The sequence below is a fragment of the Anabrus simplex genome, chromosome 4 (genome assembly GCF_040414725.1).
Source record: "Anabrus simplex isolate iqAnaSimp1 chromosome 4, ASM4041472v1, whole genome shotgun sequence".
In the NCBI taxonomy this organism is placed as follows: Eukaryota; Metazoa; Arthropoda; class Insecta; order Orthoptera; family Tettigoniidae; genus Anabrus; species Anabrus simplex.
The window spans coordinates 304,094,384-304,116,610 of record NC_090268.1 but is presented as its reverse complement, the minus strand read 5'-3'; the positions used below and the strand labels follow the sequence as shown (position 1 = coordinate 304,116,610).

The following is a 22,227-nucleotide window of genomic DNA, read 5'->3' as shown; positions in this document are numbered from 1 at the left end:
TACTTCCTCCACACCACGTTTCTCTCAGTCTGGTAGAATGCACTTCCCTGTTGAATCCTTTTCCTGATTTCTATTTCCAGCCCTGTGTCCTGCATTACTTTGCTTCTGAAGTACTTAAAACTCTTTCAAGGTTTTAAATTACTTGCCCTCATCTTTCTCCTCTAGTTAACACCATTGCCTTACTCATTTCCACACTGATTTTCATTCCATAAGTTTCAATAAGCTTGCTCAACGTGTCAAGTTGCCTTTGTACTTCTTTCCTGTTCACTCCCCACACCAACAGAAACAGAATTACCTTAATCTCCCTGTCCCCATATTTTACCTTTGTCTCCTTCACAATTTTATTCATAACCATTGTAAGTGGTGACAGCACACTTCCTTGTAGTCCAGATTCATTCCAAGACCATTCTGTACTCCCAATGTGCCTTGACTCTGCTGCAACAGTTCTTGTACATTGCTTGCACATATTCTATTATTTGTTTACCAAATCCTTTCCATTGCATTACTTTCCATACCTTTGCTCTGGGTACACTATCATAAACCTTTCTAAATCAAGGAATGTCATCACCATATCTCTTCCATATTCTCAGTGTTTGTCCAATAACTGCTTCATACTGAAGATGAAGTCTAGTGTTTCTTCCATTTCAAAAGGCATAATGCTTTTCTTGTAATTTACCTTCTACCTTGTTGTTGAGCATAAAATGCTGTACAAGAAAGTCAGTGACAGTATGTACTGGCTGTATCAGGTAGCACTTATTAAGCATTTTTTATTATAGCTTGCAGTAAAAAGAAATCAACTTTAAAATAAGAAATCATAGTTTGAAATTAACCCATGCCATACTTTGACGGAACCTTCCATCCTGCGATCATAAGATGGAAATATACTTTGATGGACACTTCCGTTCTGGTGCAGAGAACATTCATACGTTCATTATCACGGTTAGCTGGTCAGAGAGATTTATTCTGTTTGTTTTGCAGCTTACCCAATAGATGTCGGATGATACCTGAAGCTATTTTCTCTGTGTAAATAGTAACTTAGCTGAAATGTGGAAAATAAGAAGCACCTCAGTTTTCTGCCAGTTGTAAACAGTCATGGCGGCATCAGGTGCGGCATGGATGAGGCTATTCATAACTGGCTTAAAAATAGTGATGTTAAAAGTGGAAATGATTGTCTGGAAAGAGAAAATACTTCAACTGACAGTGATAGATAGATAGATAGATAGATAAGAAATGGGTGAGCCCTGTCTTCGCAGAGCTCCACACGTAGGTCTATGAAGACCCTTTGTGCCCCTTAAACGGATTTGCCTAGTCCAGCCCTAGTGCTCCTATAATGGATACCAGTGTCCGGATATTGGTATTCCTGATGTCTTCCAGGCTCACAAAATGTGAGCCAAGGTATCGATGTCTAGTGCTTGCAAGAGCCTCGCACTGACATAACACATGCGCAGAGGTCTCCTCCTCCTTACCGCATCTTCTACACATCGGATCCTGGGTGATTTTCATGATGTGTAGGTGTCTCTGTAAGGTATTGTGGCCTGTTAACAGTCCAACTACCATTCTCATTCTTGTCCTATTCAAATTCATTAGGACCTTTTTATAACTTTGGCTAGGCCCTTTGATAAGTTCACGTGCCTGCCTTGCTATAGTTAACCTCTTCCAAATATCTAAGTGAGACTGGTTTGTCCACTGGGATATTACCAGTCTTACACTTCGGAGTGACACTCCCAGGAAGGGCTCTGGTCCTGTGAAAGAACCTTTTGAGCCTTGTTTCGCTAGTTTGTCAGCTTCTTCATTTCCACTGATACCTGTGTGTCCAGGGACCCAGAATAGGGTAACTGAGCTAAATTCACACAGCTGATCTAACATATTTTGGCATTCCCATACCAGTTTTGATGTTTTAACTGCACATAGTGCTTTTAGCGCTGCCTGGCTATCAGTGCAAATAGTGATGTCTTCTGTGTCCAGGCATATTCCATATATATACAGCACAGGCGAGTATTACATATACTTCGGCCTGGAAAACAGTAGCATATTTACCCATAGGAAAGGAGAGCCTTGTCTTAGGCCTCCAGACCCCGGCGCCTGTGCCCGTCTCCGTCCGTGAGCCATCTGTGTACCATGTACAGCCCCCAGACTTAAGACGGGCCCCAGCATCCGCGGCCCACTCCTCCCTTGTGGGTATCACCACTGTAAATTTATAATTCAAGTTAAAGCTAGGCTTCATCAGATCCCCAATCATCATTGTCATAGGGCAAGTCTGGTTGAAGCCTTGTAAGAATAGAGGCTTGACCTCTATTCAGGTTTTTGAAGGACCATCCTCCAAGTGACCATAGGCGATAGGCACTCATTCCCGCTATTACCTTAACATATAAATGTATGGGGGGAAAACCTAGGATGGCCTCCATTGCACATAATGGTGTAGTATCCAGTGCCCCTGTTATTCCTAGACACGCAAGTCTTTGGACACTGTTTAACTTTGTGGTCACAGTTTTACTCTCCGAACCTGGCCACCAGACTAAAGATGCATAGGTGATCGTGGGCCGTACAATAGAGATATAGGTCCACTGGACCACCTTAGGTCTTAGGCCCCAAGTCTTCCCGACGGCCCTGCGACAGGCCCACATAATCTTATGAGCCTTATCCACCTTATAATCTATGTGTTTCTTCCAACTCAGTCTTGCCTCAAGGATTACCCCTAGGTACTTGACTGAGGTTGTCTTAACTAATTTTTTCCCCAAATAGGAAAGGCTCTGACAGTCCGTCTAGCCTCCTCTTCCTGGTAAATACCACGAGCTCCGTCTTATCGGGATTAACCGACAAGTCTGTCTCGTGGCACCATCTTTCCACCCTACGTAGAGAGCTCTGTACGAGCTCGGAAACCGTGCTGGGGAAATTTCCTACCGCCATCAGGCTTATGTCATCTGCATAGCCTTGGGCGTATATTCCTCACAACATTTAACCTGGTAAGTAGTTCATCCACTACCAGACACCATAATGTTGGTGATAATACTCCTCCCTGTGGACACCCCCTGTCTATATTAGCTCTCAACATTACAGCGTTGAGGGTAAACAGAACTTGACGGCCCTGCAGTGAGGCCATAATCCATTTTATGAGCATGCTGCTCGCTCCTCTTCTCTCTAGACTACGTTCTATGGAGCCCAAAGATGTATAGTTAAAGGCCCCTTCTATATCTAGGAATACAACCACCGAGCTCGATAGCTGCAGTCGCTTACGTGCGGCCAGTATCCAGTAATCGGGAGATAGTGGGTTCGAGCCCCACTGTCGGCAGCCCTGAAGATGGTTTTCCGTGGTTTCCCAATTTTACACCAGGCAAATGCCGGGGCTGTACCTTAATTAAGGCCACGGCCGCTTTCTTCCAATTCCTAGGCCTATCCTATCCCATCGTCGCCATAAGACCTATCTGTGTTGGTGCGACGTAAAGCAAATAGCAAATTAAAAAAAAAAAAAAAAAAGAAATGCAACCATAGCAAGTTGTTGCTGATCCAAGGCACTCTCCAGCCTAGAAACTAGCTGGTGTAGTGCCGTCTCAACAGACTTCCCTGGTTGATATGCATGTTGATGAGAATGCAGGGGAAAGTCTCTTAATACTTTCTCCCTGATATGTCTATCCACCAGTCTTTCCAAGGTCTTAAGTAGAAAAGACGTTAGACTAATGGGTCTATATGGAAATTCTAAGTTCCCATGGAGGGAATTAGATTCTTTTCCACCAATAGAGCATATAAAAAATCAGATCAAAAATTAGATGGAAGGCTTTTCCGGTGTTTGCTCTATTAACCAGCGTTTCATCTTAGGTCTGACACTAGACTCTTCAGAGTGGGATGTGTCAGACCCTACCCACTGACGCTGGGGTGTATGCAGGTGAACTTATCAGAAGCTTATTTTATGAAGCACAGTCTGATAACTGCATACGGGAGATAAAACTCCACAATGGAATTAATGCCCGCCTAGCAATTCCAAATGGAAATTCTAAGTTCCCATGGAGGGAATTAGATTCTTTTCCACCAATAGAGCATATCAAAAATCAGATCAAAAATTAGATGGAAGGCTTTTCCGGCGTTTGCTCTATTAACCAGCGTTTCGTCTTAGGTCTGACACTAGACTCTTCAGAGTGGGATGTGTCAGACCCTACCCACTGACGCTGGGGTGTATGCAGGTGAACTTATCAGAAGCTTATTTTATGAAGCACAGTCTGATAACTGCATACGGGAGATAAAACTCCACAATGGAATTAATGCCCGCCTAGCGATTCCAAATGGAAATTCTAAGTTCCCATGGAGGGAATTAGATTATTTTCCACCAATAGAGCATATCAAAAATCAGATCAAAAATTAGATGGAAGGCTTTTCCGGCGTTTGCCCTATTAACCAGCGTTTCGTCTTAGGTCTGACACTAGACTCTTCAGAGTGGGTCTATAATCCTTAGGTCTAGTATATGAAGACCTTCCGGGTTTAGGTATATACACCACCTTCGCCTGACGCCACGTACCCCATAGTGAGACAGGCTCTAAAGATTCTGACCAGGTATGGTATAAGGACCCACCCCCGCTTCCTGAAGAAGTGCCGGGAAGATCCTATCCAACCCCTGGGCTTTTGTAAGGGGTAAAGGATTCGGATTCTAATGCCCACTTAACCCTTCTTGCGGTAACAATCTCTGCAGCTTCCTTCCAGCCACTTTTATAGGGTCTGAAGGATCCGCTCGATTCTACCTCACTATTCTTGACTACCGAACCTGGAAAGTGGGCATCAAACAGTAAGTTCAGGGTCTCCCTCTCTGTGGATGTGTATCCGCCCGAAGGCGACTCCAGTGAGCCCAGCCTTGCCCTTCTATCCAAGGTTAAAATTTTATGAACCCTTGCCGCTTCATGTTGACTTTCAATGGAGTCACAAAACTGTCTCCAAGATTTCCTAGAAGCCTTTTTGACTTCTGACTTGTACCTTCGTTGTGATTCTTTGTAAGAATCTAGGCTTTCTTGATCCTGAAGTTCCCTGTATTTATTCCAGAGCCTTCATGTATTTCTCCTCAGGTGTTCAAGATAACTATTCCACTTGAAGCTTACTGTTACTCTTTTTGTCTTAACAATAGGGCAGTTTAATTCATAAGAGATAACCAGTGTCCGTGTGAGAAAACTCACACTGAGCTCCAGCTCCTCTTTGTTTTTAATTATATTTGAGGGTCCTCCCTCCAGTCCCCTCCTCACGTCCTCCCTAAAAGACGTCCAATCGGTTCGTCTAGGGTTTCTGTAAGACGGGATCTCGAGGCAGCCCTCTATATAAAACACAATGTGTCTATGATCTGACAAGGAAGGCTCCAAAGAAACCTTCCAGTCTTTAAAATCCTGTATGATTCCCATGGAACCCAGGATAAGATCTATGATCCCCTCACTCCTATTGTTAATGAAGGTAGGGGTATCACCAATGTTCATGATCTCAAGATCAGTTGTACATAGAAATTCTATGAGGTACTCTCCCCTTCGGTTTGTATATTTACTTCCCCAAATGCTGTGATGAGCATTGACGTCACATCCTACTATGAGGTTTAATCCTTGTTTCCTTCAGTACATCACCAGTCTCTTGAACTCCTCCGGCGGGGGTGGAGATTCAGAGTCTCCTGGGAAATATGCAGAGCAGACAACCAAGTCTTTTGGCTGTCCGCCCTCTTCATATCTCACTAGGACTGCTACCAGGTCTCTAGTAATGAAGCCTGGTATAGCCCAGGCGTTGTGATCTTTAACTAATATACATGCTCTAGGCTTCTCCTCTGCTATTCCACTGAATAAAGTGAAACCTGCACATTTTAGTCCCATGATATGCCCCTGTCTAAGCCAGGGTTCTTGTATCAGGGCGACCGAAAACCTGCCCTTCTGGATACTTCTAATAAGTATCCTAGAGGCCGCTATGCAATGTTGTATATTTGCTTGTATGAAAGTAATCGTTCTTACCTTCATGCAATACTTTACCTTATTTTGTCTCTGGAACGTGCTGCTCCGTCTCCCGCGATGAGTCTTGAGGCTTGGCTGGCCCAGGTTCCTGTCCGGGCACCCGCTGTTCACCCCTGTTGGTCTCAGTATTGTCTGTGGTGGGGTTGGTCCTCTGCTTCTCACGCTTGCTCTTCACCAAGGTGAAGGTAGCCACATGCACCCTGCAGAAGATCTTCTTCCCCACCACTTTCTCCACATCTCTGGAGTCCATGCTGACCACAAGTCGGACACCTCTCTTCTCCTCCTTGCGGTCGTAGACCCTCCAGCTGGTGGGATTTAAGCCATGGTTCTGGCGTGCCATTCTTCTCAAAAGGACGTTATTGTCCTTTGGTTGTCCTGGTATCCAGACCATGACTCTCTTGTAGGAAAGAAGTTTATCCATGCCCACAATTGTGAGCCTGGCTTCTTCCCACAGTTGTATACCTGTAACAAGACTGGAAAGCCATGCTACAGTCTTGTCGTTCTCTGCTATAATGACGGCCGCACCTCTCGACAGATAGCAATCCAGGAACTGAGGCTTAATGGGCCCCTGCTCCGGAAGCTTGTCTATCAGATTGGTGATAGCCTCTTCCACAGCTTCCAACTGTTTCTCGGTTAGCTGCTGGTCAGGATATCCTACAGGTACTATGGCCATCCTGATCCCAGCTTTAGCTATCCTGGCATATTCCACCTTGGGTTTTTTGCGGGTCTGCAGGTCTTCTTCTGGGGTTGCCCCCAACAGAAGTCGTTTCCTCGCTGGCGTCTTGGTGGGTGGGGTCCTCTGTGCCCTAGAAGCAGAGCCCTCTTCAGGGCTCCGCCTCTTGTGCCCATTGGATCCCCCCACAGTTGTTACTGTCGTGGTATTAGAAGGCCCCTCAGTTCCCGGTTAAGCCCTCTTTGGCCTGCTCCCGGGCCTTTAAGGCCTTCTTATATCTCCTCTTCTCAGCGCCAGAGCGCTGTTTCTTCTTCTTCTTCTGGACCTGTAGATTGCCCACCTCTTGAGTGAGCCCTCTAACTGTCGAAGATGAACTATCCGAGGGTATCTCCGAAGAGTCCCCTTCGGTTGTTGTTGTACTAGTGTTTCTCTCGGAGGCCCCAGAAGTGCTCTCCAGTTTATGGATGGCTGCCGTATTCATTCAAGTCCCACGAGTAGCTAGGGAAATATATGTCCACCCAGGCAGAGCCCCGCATACCTGGGTAAGGCTACATACTTCGAGAGGGCGCCAGGTATCTCGAAGGCTCCGTTCAAGACACATCTCCCATGTGCCATGCACCCCATCGGCACGGGTCGCATTACACCTTAGGGTTGGGCGGTGCTTTAGCTTCCTCCTCCTTGTATACCAAATGGTTACCCAATGGGGCTCCATTCGGCATCGCAAGAAAGGAGCTACTAGTCCCCCTCACCACAAAGAGGATCTTCAATTGAAGAGGGTAACCAGGGTTAGACCCCTACAGTTGTAGAAGCACACACGAGGTGGCCTGACAGTGATAAAAGTGATTCCGATTTCAGTTCTGAGGTGATTGTGCCAATAGAAACTACAGGACAACACCAGAATGCAACAAGAGCTGGTGAGAACTCTAGTAATGGTATTTGGAATTGGGATCTTGTTGACAGTAAGCCTGTTTCTGTAACATGCAAATCAGTTTCTGAAATTCACTCGATAGTGAGTAGGAGGTTGGGAAATAATCCAAAGGAAATGGAAGTAGTGAATGAATTTCTAGCCCCAGTTCTGGGATCATGTTACAAAGGAAACCAATGCCTATGGCTGTGTATTTCTTGCTAATTTATGTGCTTGCCTTGAAACCAGTAAGACTTACGAACAAAAACATCAGTTTTCTAGTTTCCTATTACTATAGACAAGCTAAAAGCTCACTTTGCTTTGTGTATTATGTTACAAGTAACAACTCTCATTATTGTTCCGTATTGAAGATGACGTTAGGCATAGATATCAAGGATAATTTAATAGAAAAAACCACCTATTCAATACTTTCCACGTTTAATGTGGTTATTATCTACATGATTTTATGTAGACTTATTTAGGTCAGGTACATGTTTCACCCATTATTTTGGGCATCTTCAGCCTGTGAACAACCTTTAGGTCAAGGTTTGGGACCTTTTTAACCAATATAAACATACCAATATATACAATATATACATTATATACAATATATACAAACATTAATGAACTCTTAAGATGGGTAACATAAGTAAATACGGTTAAGTTTTTTGGTCCTAATCTATCTAATATGAAAAATGTCCAAAAATAAAATGGATCTTCTTTTTGGTAAAGAGGATTACATGTCGGGGTTTATGTGACCCCTATATCATATTATGTTCGACGTACCATGTCTGTTGACAGGATGTGTCGTCAACAATAAGTGGAGATTTGAACTGATAGTTGCTTGTAGGTTGGTCAAGATTGAAAATATAAATTTAAATTAAATGTGTTTTAACTTGGCAGTTCTATTCTGGTTAACTTAAAATGTTCAAAAATAAAATCCATTTCATTTTTTTAGTGGTTAAATTCTACATGAATTAAACACACCAGTTAGTAAAAAGGTCTAATTTTCTTTTCAACGAACAAGAGCAACAAAGACTTTTCAACATGAATCCCAGTATCCCTACCGCCAGAGCTTTACCTAAGATTCATAAGAAGGACACCCCAATGCATCCCATTATAAATTGCAGGAATAGCCCTACCTATAAAGTATCGAAATTCATTCATAGGTTTTTAAGAAAATATTATATTTTCAACAATAAATCTCCCTTAAAAAATTCAATTAACTGTGAAATATTGAAGAAATTTGAACTGCAACCCAACCATATTTTATGTTCTTTCGATGTCAGAAACATGTTTCCAAGCATTCCTACTAAAGAAACCATTAAAATTATCCATGACAACATCAATAAACACAGCGGCCTCAGTAAAATGGAAATTGAAGAATTCATGAAGATACTGAATTTCATTCTAAACAATAATTACTTCTCCTTAAATGGTAAATATTATCAGCAGAAAGGACTAGCTATGGGCGACCCTCTATCTGGAATTCTAGCAGATATTTGCATGGACCTTATAGAACATACAAAAATGTTACAAATAAAGGGCATTGGTTTGTGGCTAAGGTTTGTTGACGATACTTTCATGATCATTAGTAAGGACATTACTAACAGTCACGATATATTAGTCTCACTGAACGAAATAGATCCTAATGTCAAATTCACCAAAGAAGATGAGGTCAACAATTCTTTAAATTTTTTAGATTTAACAATTATACGCTTGAATAACACTTTTGAATTTCAAATTTTTAGGAAACCTACTCATTCACCCATAACTATTAAAGATTCGTCTTTACATTCTAAGACCCAAAAACTAGCTGCCTATCATAGTCTAATATATAGGGCACTAAAAATTCCTCTTTTGCCTAAAGTTTGGAAACAGAACTAAATTACATAAGACAGCTCGGTACAATGGCTTTAAAGTAAACGTAATCAATCAGTTAATTAATAAGATCAAAATTAGGCTATTGTCCAACCTAGTCCCAGAGAAATCAAAGACAAACAGCTACACCACCCTTACGTATAATAGCCCGGCTATCCATCATATCACTATTTTTAAAAAACACAGCGTCAACATAGCCTTCAAGACAATAAATAATAATCAGAACATATTCCTCAACCACAGTAAAGTCAATAATAACAACATTTACTCAGGGTCAGGTGTTTATAGGTTAAAATGTGCCCAATATGAGTTCACATATTTTGGACAAACCGGGAGGAACTTTTACACGAGGTATCTGGAACATTACAATGATTCCAAGCATAATAAGTATTCGGCCATGAGCCAGCATATAACTGAAACAGGCCGTAAGTTCACCTCAATAGAAAATGATTTGACGGTCATTAAAAGCCTAAGCAAGGGGAAATTATTGAACGAAATGGAAAACTTGTACATTTATTTGGATCAAACTTATAACAAAAAAAAAATAATCTTAACGATGTCATCGGTAACGAAAATCCGTTATATGAAACAACTCCGAGGTTAATCCAGGCCGTAAATCAGAATAAAGTTCTCAATATGTTTAAATCACAGAACGCATGCGCTCCAATAGCCACACCTAATACCAGGCCCGCCCAATCCAATTCAAGTAACGCCTCTCAAGCAACAATACGGATGCACGATTTGAAACTCACGCCCCCTTCCCCACCACGCTCCACCCCTCCGCTACAGCATCAATACTACACTAGGACTAGCAAGCTTAGCCGTTCAGACACAACCGGAACAATTGGTCCCAGCTAACGTCGACAAGACAAGTAAGTTCACACGATAAACACTCACTCTACATTTATTACCGTATTGGGTTCCACATTCATCATCCTAATTCCTCGTTTTTTCCCTTATCCAGTTACAGACAACTCATATTCCTCCCAGATTGAATATGCACCAATGGGAAATTAATCAACAAGAATGACGGAATTTTCCAAATATTTTTATCCAATAAGCAATGAATGAAATCAACAATATGTATCCTACTTACACGCTTCGACCTTAAAACATAACCATGCTTCTTTCTAAAGGAATATTCAAATTGTTTCAAACCCTAACATGAACGATTTTAACCAAGGTTCCGGTTTTGTTAAAATTCTTACGACTCGGGGGACCATATCAGTTGAAGAAACCCCAACTCACGCAGTGATAAATTCTAGTCAATACAATTTGAGAAACCTCAATTCATGCTGTGATCAATCCAACCCACAATTGGAAGTCTAGTCATTATAAAATAAGTTAATTCATTGTTCATAAATTCTGGCAAAGTTAATGCACATATTGTACATACTGTACATATTGTAAACTATGTAAATAGCATAAGACAATTGTATTTAGTATTAAGTTAGTTCACTAAAAGTTCCAATGTTTATCGTTTTAATTCTTGACCTTAAGATTAATATAGGCTGAAGATGCCCATAACTAGGGTGAAACATGGCTTCCCATATGTTATTTAGCAGTAGTTCCACCGCTGCAAGAGTGGATCTTCCTCTCCTAAACCCAAATTGAGATTCTGGGAGGTGCGCTCTTCTAATGTGTCCCTTATTCTTTCTGTGATTAGTTTTGTGAGTACCTTAAAAGGATTGTTTTCCAGGGCTATTCCTCTGTATTTGTGTCCATTCGGGTCTCCTTTCCCTTTGAAAATTACCTTTACTATTGATTTTCTCCACTGATCTGGGATTTTGGCTGTTTCTATGCATTTATTATAAAGTTTCGTCCAAATAGGAGCTAGTAGATGAGCCGTGTCTTTCAAGATATTAAGGAGTTATTTCTATGAATATGTTGTATATTTTGTGTGTATTGCCAAGTTTCACTTTACTGTCACGCAGCTGATGTTAGTGCCGAAACTAGTACTGTAATTGAAGATATGTTGTAAAACATCTGACAACATTGTTTTTGTATTGAAAAAGGTGGAACCTGTAAGATTTTATAAGTATTCCGATCACCCTGTCAATTACCTTGTGCAGTGTTCAGAATGAAGTCATATTTTGTATTACATGCTTTTTACTCTACAGTGCAGTCCTCTTTGTATGTATGTATATATCTCTATATAGTTCTCCTTTCATTCTGTTTAGCTACCAGATTGGTTTCTTTCGAATTCAGCAGCAACAGCAGCAGCAGCAGCAGCAGCAGCAGCCAGAATTAGAACGAGCAGCCCCTGAAAACAACAATGTGCCAGTAGATGCTAGAGTTACAGACAACAATAATATGGATCACACTGAAACAGAAGCACAAGATCCTCAGGGGGTTGTACCAAGTACAAGTGGAGAAGCACAAGCTCAAGTACCTGGCCCTGAACCAGACCGCCCCTCTCTCCTTGCTATTACCTGGACATTCTTCACAAGTTTCTTTGCCTCGTTAATCCCTGAACAGCCCGGAGCTATCTGAATAGTTTTCTTATGGATTCCTAATTAAGCTACTGCTCCTTGTTTTAAACGTATGATTGTATAGTTTGCATCATTGGATTAACCTGTTTTTCTACACTATCACCTGCTAATGTGGTATTAGTGGGTAAAATGTAGTTTGGCAGGTTATATCCAAATTTTGTACTCCTGCAACTAGTTTGATCCAGTGACTAAATGCTCTTGTATTGATATTGCAGAAAGTCAGAAACATTACATGAAACTGGTGTTTAGTTGATGTGCATATACAAGAGACTTTCTTTTTGCCACTCACGGCAGTTAACTTGGTTTCAATAAATATTCCAACAATATTCCTTTCACATTTAAAGACGAAGGAGGAGTACAGTGCGTACAAATATTTTACGAACATTTTTTCTGTGCTCCTCAATTTTTAGAATTATGTTTCCAAAATTGGATGTTTGTGAGTGCTTTTAAATTTTCCTTCTATGGTTATATATTTACATATATATGTAAAACCATAGCCATCTGTACCTGTTAGCATAATAAGAAAGAAAATTAACATTGCAAATTGTTTGTGGAATTGGAGGAAATTTTGCTTTTAGTGAGGTGTTTTTCTTGTATGAGCCTTTTTTACAAATATATGCTTGTACTGTATTTGCCTGCATAATTTTTGCTTTTTTAACAATTTTTTCTTTTTTTTTTTCTAAAATGAAGCTGCATAAACTATGCAGATTTTTTCTTGAAGGTTTGAAGTTACCCTGCAATTGCAGATGAAATCAATAAAATTGCCATGATAGCTGTGAAAATACCATTTTGTATGAGCATAGAACATTTATTTACAGATTAGACAAATATTGATTTAAAAAACTATTTTTATCAAAATATTGTGTGCTGTACGTATTTACAGTAAGGCTGTCCGGTTTTCATCACTGCAATATTATATACATTGAAAATAACAACCAGCAAGTTCTCAAATTGATATGCTTTTAGTTTACCAGTAGATCTATAGCTTTTTTTTAGCACTGTTCAAAAACGTGACGAGGCTGAAAGAGAAATGGGCCTAGTGTGGTTTCCTTCACAGTGTTGTCATACACTGCTACGTTATGAACACTGCAAGAAAATGCAAATCACATGCTGGTAATAAAAGGAGTGCTGAACAAACTTGCCCTTCTATATTTCATTCTTGCTCTGAGTTGTCACATTCAGAAGAGTGGGATTCTTTGACATACCGTAACTCATCTTCGAGACTATCCAGCGAGTTGGATATTCCAGTTTCTCTGAAACTCTTCATAACCATTTTACATAAAATTAAATCCAGCTTATATTTCTTAATACACTTCTATACAGAATGAATTACAACATATATCTGTGGTAACTGCCCGCAAGACTTTCACAAGCTTACTCTGAAAATAGAATTATCACAAAGTGCAGGCACTGGTATTGGAATGTAGTTTCGCTCAGGGTCGGACTATGGTCAGTGGCGACTTCATTGCTGCACCACATGGGCTAAGACGTGGAGTATGGTTTGTGACAGCAAAAATTATGCAGGCAAACTAAACATCCTAATTACTCATCAAAATTGGGTCTGCAAAAATTGTGCATATGCAAACATTTTGCAAGCAAATATGGTATGTCATGATGTGATTCCTTTTGCTGATGTTAATCTAAATCATGGATAGGTTACTCTGTTTACCTCTGTACTATGATCAATTTCATAATCTTTCATTTAATTGTACATAAGAAATTAAATGTGATTTTTTTTCTTTCTGTATGAATTATTCAATAGTGTACTGTACTGAATTGATTCATACTTCTGCAACCAAAGATCTATCAGAAAATGTGACACAAATGTGGAGAAGTGTTGTCCTGTGAATTGTGAAGCTGAGATGAAGTATTGTGGTTTTGTTATGGCTCTTACTTTCAACTTGTGTTTCAGTTATCAGCTGATAATAAAAAATGGATTGAAAGCTGCAACATGCCTTGGTTTATAAAGCCCTGTTTTGGGTAGATTTCCAGCAATCAGTTGGTGTTAAGATGATGAATCTACCACCCTGATTGCCCTAATCTTATATGCAATATAATAATTATCGCTTCCATGCTATGTTAGAGTTAGTGTTATTGCAATTTTGTATTTTCCACAAGTGAAAATGAAGCATATTAACTATTATTTCACATGTGAATGACTAAGGCAGGATTTTTATTTGTCACCTGTTATATTTGTAAAGTTTGAAGGCAGGTAGGTGAATTTTGGGTCATTTATGAGTTACAGGAAGAACAAACTTGTTTGTTTTTTTTTTCTTTTTCTGTTTTCCACATTTTTTATTATGTGATAAGAACAATATAAATATTTTAATAACTCCATTGATTTGGATTTTTCTTTCTTCAAGTGATACAGGATATGATAATATTAGAGATTTTATCTTTAGGAATAATTTTTAAGAGTATTTTTATATACTTGATATTGCTACTGAGGAGTAATACGAAGTCTGTGCTCAAGATTGTCCTCGGGTTATTTGTAGAATTCCAGGAATATAAGTATAATTATCTGTACCAGTTGACTGTACATTCTGTGACTTTTAAAAACTTCCTATGCAATTATTACCTGCAGTTTGTTTTGCTGATGTTTCCTCTGTCATTTTTGGTTTAGGTTAGTTATTTCATGGCTGTAAATTTTCAACTTTTTAATATTTGATTTTAATCATACATGCATCACAAAGATCTACAGTCATAAAATTTTCCTTTAACAATCATTAATTTTCTTTTCTTGAATGTCATTTTTTATACCTGAATAATTGAGTATAAATGTTTAAATGGTCACTGGAAAGAATCCTTGCTTAGATTAACTAGAAGAAGAATTCAGTAATAGTAATCAGCCTGCTCCATTAAGATTTTCTAGAATTTGATCAAAAAGACTGGGAAATTTTACTTTTGTGATAGAAACAAATATGCTTTTTCTAATCTTGTAACACTAGTCATTATGTTGGATAATACAATTTTTCTTCTGAATATTCATCTAATTTCAAGATATTTTCAACATTTGAAATGTTATGCCACATTAATATGATGCATTAAGGAATAAGTTGATGCTGTATACATCCTAGAGCCATGTTTGTCTTAGAAACAGTTTTAAAAAATTTCAGCAGGGTATATAAGAAGAATACCAGATTCAGGGGGAACTTGATCACAAAAGATCAAAGAAAGGATCACAGAAGTTGCACTTGTACACTAAATTCAGAAAAGTTTTGCAGTCAGTTGGTCGAGATATTATTTTAGCTGTGTTCATAAAGTTCTTCATAGGAATATAGACAAAGCTTCTTTCTAGCATATATTCTTCATAGTACTTACAGAGTGACTACAGTAAATATCAAAATATTAATACAGTCACTTCTGTAATAAGTAATACATTCCTAAGAGGAAGGTGGTGGTCCAGATTGAGGGGGGGGTAATTGGCTAAATACTGTAGTTTGCAGAATCTACTGTACAATGAGCTGTGTAAGAGTTTTTTTGCTCTGAAGTCACTATCTGTGCTAACCTTGATAAATTAATCCCATTTTCTGGAGTGCCTTGTCTTCCTGTCATTTGTAACCTGTGGATCACAAAGACATATCAGAAATTGCTGGTTGGTCTGTGTAGTTTTGTTTTAATATACCAGACACATGGTCACTAATAAATTGCTCTTCTTAGGAATTGCCTTCTGCTCTCTGTTATTTTTCATGTTCTTCTTTACAACTTTCCTATTAATATATTGTTGTATATGCATTGGTACTTGGCAAAATATTGAAATATCCCTGTGTTTCAAGATGTTCATCTCAGATGCAATCCCTCATATCTTTTGTTCTTTAAAATCATATTTAAGATACTTCTGAATTTTTCCACTAATGTGAAATCACGGGTACTGTGCTTCTTTAATTTTTTACTGGAGAAGTACATTTAGATATTAAAAAATCTTTAAATAATTCTTTCGTTGTGATCTTTCATTATAACAGTTATTTTGATTTAGCCATAATCAAATATTGTAAATTACAAAGTAAATATATTCATATATTTAGCTAATTTCAATTTGTTCGGTGGTTGAGTATGGCAAAAGTCCAGGAGAATAAAGGAAATGGTTAATAAGTAATAATTAGTCTTGATGGGAGTTGTAATATGTATGCATTCGGAGACATATTGTTTGCTGTCTAAACGTTCTACAATAAACCTGTAGTAAAGAAAATGGAATATGAATAGGTGCTCAGGAAGGACACAAATATTATTCAAGCTTTCTGTGACGTTCTGTAGAAGAGCAGGGCACTTGGAATAAGTCCTATATAATAATTAATGATGAAGAAGAGTATTACTTTATCTGAATGTGCAGTAAACTTGTTGGAATATAAACTACAGTTTCTATTCTACACTCGTGATAAATTTCTTTTTCATATGAGTTTTATACTCCTTGCTGCCTTAACAGCATTTAAATTAAGATCACATGAAATGAATTGACATAATTTTCTTACCTCCTGAAAAATTGAAGAATTAATGTTGTATATGTAGGTAAAATGCAAACATCAACTTTTCAGCACTGAGAGAAAAAAAAAAACATTTTTTTTGAACTGTTTCATTGGCAGAATTCTGAACTATTGAAAGAGTGAATGAAAATGTTGCTGTATTAAATTATATTAATGAGAATGGAGATAATGTGCTTTTATTATGGATCAGAATTTCTCTACTATGCTTAATGGAAAAAGCGCATGCACTCGAGTAAATGTTAATCCATAATAAATGTTTTCTTCCTGCCCTTGCTTAAAATGTTTCTCAAGTATAGATCATTCTGGGGAAGTTTTATGATTTGTTCACATATAGAAACCTTCTTCCTTATAATGAATTTATCAGCACGTGCTGTTCTGAGCTATGGTGCTAAAACCCATCATCCTTAAATTCCATTCTTTTTCATAATTTTGCATTTTTCTCTCCCCTCACACCACTTCTTTAAAAAAAAATATAAATGTATGAATGTCGGTGTCAACTCGTATCCTAGGAGAATGTAGAAGAATCTCTAGTTGTACAATGTTGTTCAGCTTGCAGCTGTTCGTCGTCCTCCTCCAGCCTCAAGTAAACAGTTTGTTCTCTCCTTGAAAATACAAGCTGTGTAAATTGTAAATAATGTACATTGATTTGAGAATAAATACTGTTATTTATTATTCACTTGTTATTCTATTTTTAGTGCAGTCTTTTAATATATGTATTTATATTTTTATTATAACTGTTATCTGCATGGCGTGCTTTAAAATTCTAGAAAAGACAAAATAAAACAGTTCTCCAAAACTATGAAAAGGACTGCTAAGGCTGTAGGTAAAAATGAGAAGCGGTGATTGTGGTGAATTTTTGTTTTAAGAGGAAATACAACTAGGTAACCATCCTTGGTAGAAGTGAAAGGCTGAGTGTGATAAGGTGGGTGAAGGACAGAAGGCAAATCTTAACGCCAGCAAAACGTTGACAGTGTCAGAAGATGGAAGTAGACTATTTGGAAAGAAGTGTCGTATGCCTAACATTCTTGTGGTGTTGGTGGTGGTGGGTATTCTTTGAAGAGGAAGTAAAACTAGGCAACAATCCTTTATATAACATTAATCAGAGAGAAAAATGGAAGGATCCGACACTTCAGTAAAAATGAAGGTAGACTAGGGATCGGAAGTTCATGCATTTGCATATATTTTTCCCACCATTGTATGAATATGCTGGTAAATTATTTATGCAAATCACTAATATCTGCACAGAATATGATCACTTTTATTGTGCATAAAATGCATTTATTTTTTCAAATCCTATTGTGGGTTTTATGCCCTAAAATAATATATTAAAAGGATATTTTTATTATGCTTATAAATACATGTGCAGGCATTTTCGACGTATGTGTAATAATTATGTTCTGAGTGTGCAAGGAATGTGATCGATGACAATGATGACTCATAAATATAAGATGACTCATTCAGACAAGAAATGAGCATTTAGCTGTGCAGTACGAAGGAGTGGGAAATATGCTTCACCAAGGAACAGCAGCGAAACATCACTCGCCAACGATATTTGTTATGCGAAGCTGGATGTTATGCCTATGATGCAATCCTGGTTTCTCCCCACACACACTTGGGAATCAGTGTTGCCAATCTTGCTATATTACACTAAACCAAGTGGTTTTGAGTTAGTGTTTAGCTACAAGAAATTGAAAATTCAGTACTGCTTGTATATGGAATTGGCTATTTTTTAAGACCTTCAGCTACAAAAATTGATTTATCATATTTGGTTCAGGGATTTAGATGTTTTCCCATGCCTGAGCAGAAACTTTCTCTTTATGGAAGTTGACAGCATTCTTGGGAATCACAGTGTGATGGTTTCACATTGCAAAGTAGTCTTTCTCGATAGTAGAGGCGCTGCTTCGGTAGTAGTTGGTTGTTTAGCCCAGTCGTCGTAACAGTGCTAAGTGCGTTACATCTGAGTTGTGGAATGTGACTTAAGTGTTAAGTGTGTGTACACTGTTGTTTAATATTCACATAGTGTACATCATAAGGGTTACGAAGACTAGTTTTCTTCAATTTATTTCTACAGATTCTAAAATACTATATTGTAAGGCATGCAAGAAGAAAGTAGTGTAAAACTGTATCAAGTATTGCAGCATATAAACACATCCAAACGTAAGGAGTCAGTTACTAGGAAACATAATATAAATTATGCTATGTAAAAACAGCTTTTGGGAGTAGGCTAACACACTTTTCATCAGACCTCTGTCAGGCCTTTCTAGCAACAGATATTCCTCTGATTAAGCTCAACAGTCCAACACTCAGAAATTTTCTTCACAAACACACCAATGAACATACTCCAGATGAAAGAACTTTACACAAAACTATGTCAGCCGATGTTACAAGAAAGTAATGTCCAATATTCGGAAGTCTTTACGAAATCTATGTTGACGAAACAACGGACTCTGAAGGTCGTTTCTTAACAAATATAGCAATTGGAGCCAATAGTATAGAAAAGCCACTACCTCATATCTTCTTAATGTAAGAGAGCTAGAGGTCACTAACAACACAAGAATAACTCAAGTTTGTCATCGATTCCATGAAATTACTGTGGCTTGATGGTATTAGTTACAACAATGTACTCCTCACGTTAACGGACATAGCTAGTTACATGTTTAAATCGAGGACAACGTTATTAAAGTATTCCCTAATTTAATTTACTCAACATGTCTCGCACATGGACTCCATCGCATAACAGAACTATTCGTTCATGCTATCCATTAATGGACAACTTAGTGTTGTCTGTTAAGAAAATACTTGTAAAAACCCCATCAGGGTTCAGATATTCAGAACACCACCACCTGATACTCCCTTACCACCACCTATTTTATCGTGCTGGGCACCCTGGCTTGAAGCTGTGATCTATTATTCTGAACACTTATAAAAAATTAGAAAAGTTTGAAAAAGCATTAGATCCTAATGAAGCAGCGCCTATAAAGCTGGCTCAGCAAAACTCGTCAAGCAAAAAATTAGAAAGTAACCTTGTGTTTATAACGGCTAATTTTCATTGTATTCGTAAAGCTATTATGTCTTTGGAAGCAATTGGGATTCCATTACACCAGTCATTTGCAAAATGTGCAAGACTGTGTCCACTTTAAGAACAGTTCCAGAGGTTGTAGGAGAAAGAGTGAAATAGAAAGTAACAAACGTTCTCTCCAAGAATCATGGGTATAATATACTACTTGAAATTTTAGTGTTCTAGAAGGCAAAGCTAGTGATGGACAGTCTGAGACGAGGTCTTGAGATTTCTCAGGATTTCTCGAGACTAGCAAAGGTACTATTTCTTGCAAGAAATTTTGAGGAATAATAATCATTATAAAATATCAAAGCCATTGACAGTGCTGATATAATTATTTTATTATTATTATTATTATTATTATTATTATTATTGATATATACAGTCGTATCAGCACACACGTTGTTAAAACAACCGTTTTTCGGACACTAAGGTCCATCATCAGTGTTAATATTTAAATTTAATTTCACATAAGTGTGTCGTCAAAACGAGTTAAAAATGAGTTTAAATTTGTAGCCCTGTTGACATCAACTTGGTAAGGCTGGCTTTCCTTCGTGCTCAGGCTGTTGGTCGAGTACTCGATGTGTGTGCTGATACGACTGTATATATCAATAATAATAAAAGAAATTTTGAGAGATCTCGAGAGCATTGTCCCCGCATTGTACGAAGAGCAGCGTGTCGTAGGCCTACAGGTAGTCGGAGCTGAATGTTGTTTGTGCCGAGTATGCGAATACCTAACCATGGGCCTTCTCCATTTCGTAAATACGTGTCAACAAGCGACTAGGGCGTTTGTTTCTACCGAGGTCTATTTTGATGCAGTATAACGTAATTATAAAGGATACGCATTCTGGCATTGTATGCACTGGTAGGTACATGAGTGAGTGGTTTAAGTACAGAACCTGACGGCTACTGTAGGCTCATACTGGATACTACAGGCGTGCAATATTCGAACTCCAGACGAGGCAACACGCCTTGCTGCCCATACAACCACCATTACGTATGAGTGGAATGTGTAATCTAAAATGCTTCGATTTGCTCCAATTCTTTCGACAGGTAGGTTGTACATCGTTATCAGATCCCACATTCAATAACATATGACCACTGCTTGTGTTTACCGATATTTTGGTGAGGAAGGAAATAATTCCTTACAATGTTATAGAGTAGGCCTATTCGTGTCATATGTAAAGTTAGCATAATTACCCAACAACAACAAGAGTACAACAAGCAATTCCATGGAAAGGAAATATTACAAGTACTACTAATTTAACATTCTAAATCCAGCATTATCATAAAAAAATTCAGTATTTCCAGTGCGTAACACTACCGTGTACAATACTATAGGTTGAGCTTTCTACTAGCTAAACATTACAAGTGATAATAAAGTGAAGTTAAACCATTACCCTACAACTATAATGACAACAACAAAAGAAAATATGACAAGAAATAATACTAGTTTAACTTTCTAAATCCAGCATCATTGTACATAAATTCACACACAACTTAAGTATGCCCATCGTTGGCTGAATGGTCAGCGTACTGGCCTTTGGTTCAGAGCGTCCCGGTTCGATTCCCGGCCGGGACGGGGATTTAAACCCCTCATTGGTTAATTCCACTGCCTCGGGGCCTGGATGTTTGCTGTCCCTCGATATCTCGCCCAGTGTCGTGTATTGTCTCTACTGTATTTGCTCCCACCTAGTGGAATCGAATCGAACCGAACAGCCGAAATTTCCATTCGACCGCTCACATCTAGCGGAACAAAATCGAACGGGATTCTACGGGAAACTTCACAGGCTTGCAATAGACGGTGTGAGGAGGTAGAAAATTATGAGAGATCGGAGAAGTTTCTGGGTGCATGAAATTAACAAGATAGCCAAAAGGAGAGTATTCAAACTTACTTGAATGTTGAATGCGCGATGAAGCTAAGTTTCGACGTTAGGCCTACTTCAGAGTTATTGTATTGCAATTTCAACAACTATTTCAGATAGTAGAATTTAACAGAAAAGTTCAATTTTACAGGAGAAAATGCTACATCAGATGCAAGGGGAGGCCGTGATCATTTTTAAAACTACTTTAACGCAGTAGATTGCGTCCCGTGGTAGGATGAAATCATTAATCGAGGTAGCCTCAACATTCCTTTCTTATTATTTTTTACAATTTGCTTTACGTCGCACCGACACAGATAGGTCTTATGGCGACGATGGGATCGGAAAGGGCTAGGACCGTGGCCTTAATTGAAGGTACACACCCAGCATTTGCCTGGTGTGAAAATGGGGAAACCACGGTAAACCAGCTTCAGAGCTGCCGACAGTGGGTTTCGAACTCACTATCTCCCGAATGAAAACACACCTACGCAAGCCTAACCGCACAGCACATATACGACAGTTTGAAACCTAGGGAATGCCACTTACGAAATCGTTCACTGAAAATGTAATAAACACTACAGATACATCATATGTGAGATGTGATGTCAATTATCGTACTGATAGGCTATACTGTATGTGGACTCCAACATAACATGATTTTGTGATGAAGTCAACAAAAATTATGAAATAAATTCTATACAGACTACAGTAACCTACCACAAAATTGAATATTCTAATAAGTTTGGTTTTCCATAGCCTTGCTTATTTCCTCCCAGGCATTATATTTTACGTTGTTGCAGTAATGCTCGTGGATCTTGTATTAGAGGAAATTATATTTTTGAACTAAACTAATACGTTTTTTCGTGTCTAGTATTAATAAGTTAAATAAACGATCACAAAACAGAACATTTCCGAC

At 38.6% G+C, this 22,227-nt stretch overlaps 1 protein-coding gene across 2 annotated transcripts in view; it reads left to right on the top strand.

Moving 5' to 3' along the window:
* The window catches only part of Herp (Homocysteine-induced endoplasmic reticulum protein), a 165,413-nt gene extending 148,350 nt beyond the window's left edge, over positions 1 to 17,063 (top strand). For both annotated transcript variants that reach the window (XM_067145641.2, XM_067145640.2), the window contains exon 7: positions 11,599 to 17,063. In XM_067145641.2, the coding sequence (XP_067001742.2) occupies positions 11,599 to 11,911 (313 nt within the window). In that variant the 3' untranslated portion in view covers positions 11,912 to 17,063. The remainder of the gene's footprint in view (positions 1 to 11,598) is intronic.
* Positions 17,064 to 22,227: the final 5,164 nt, after the last annotated feature.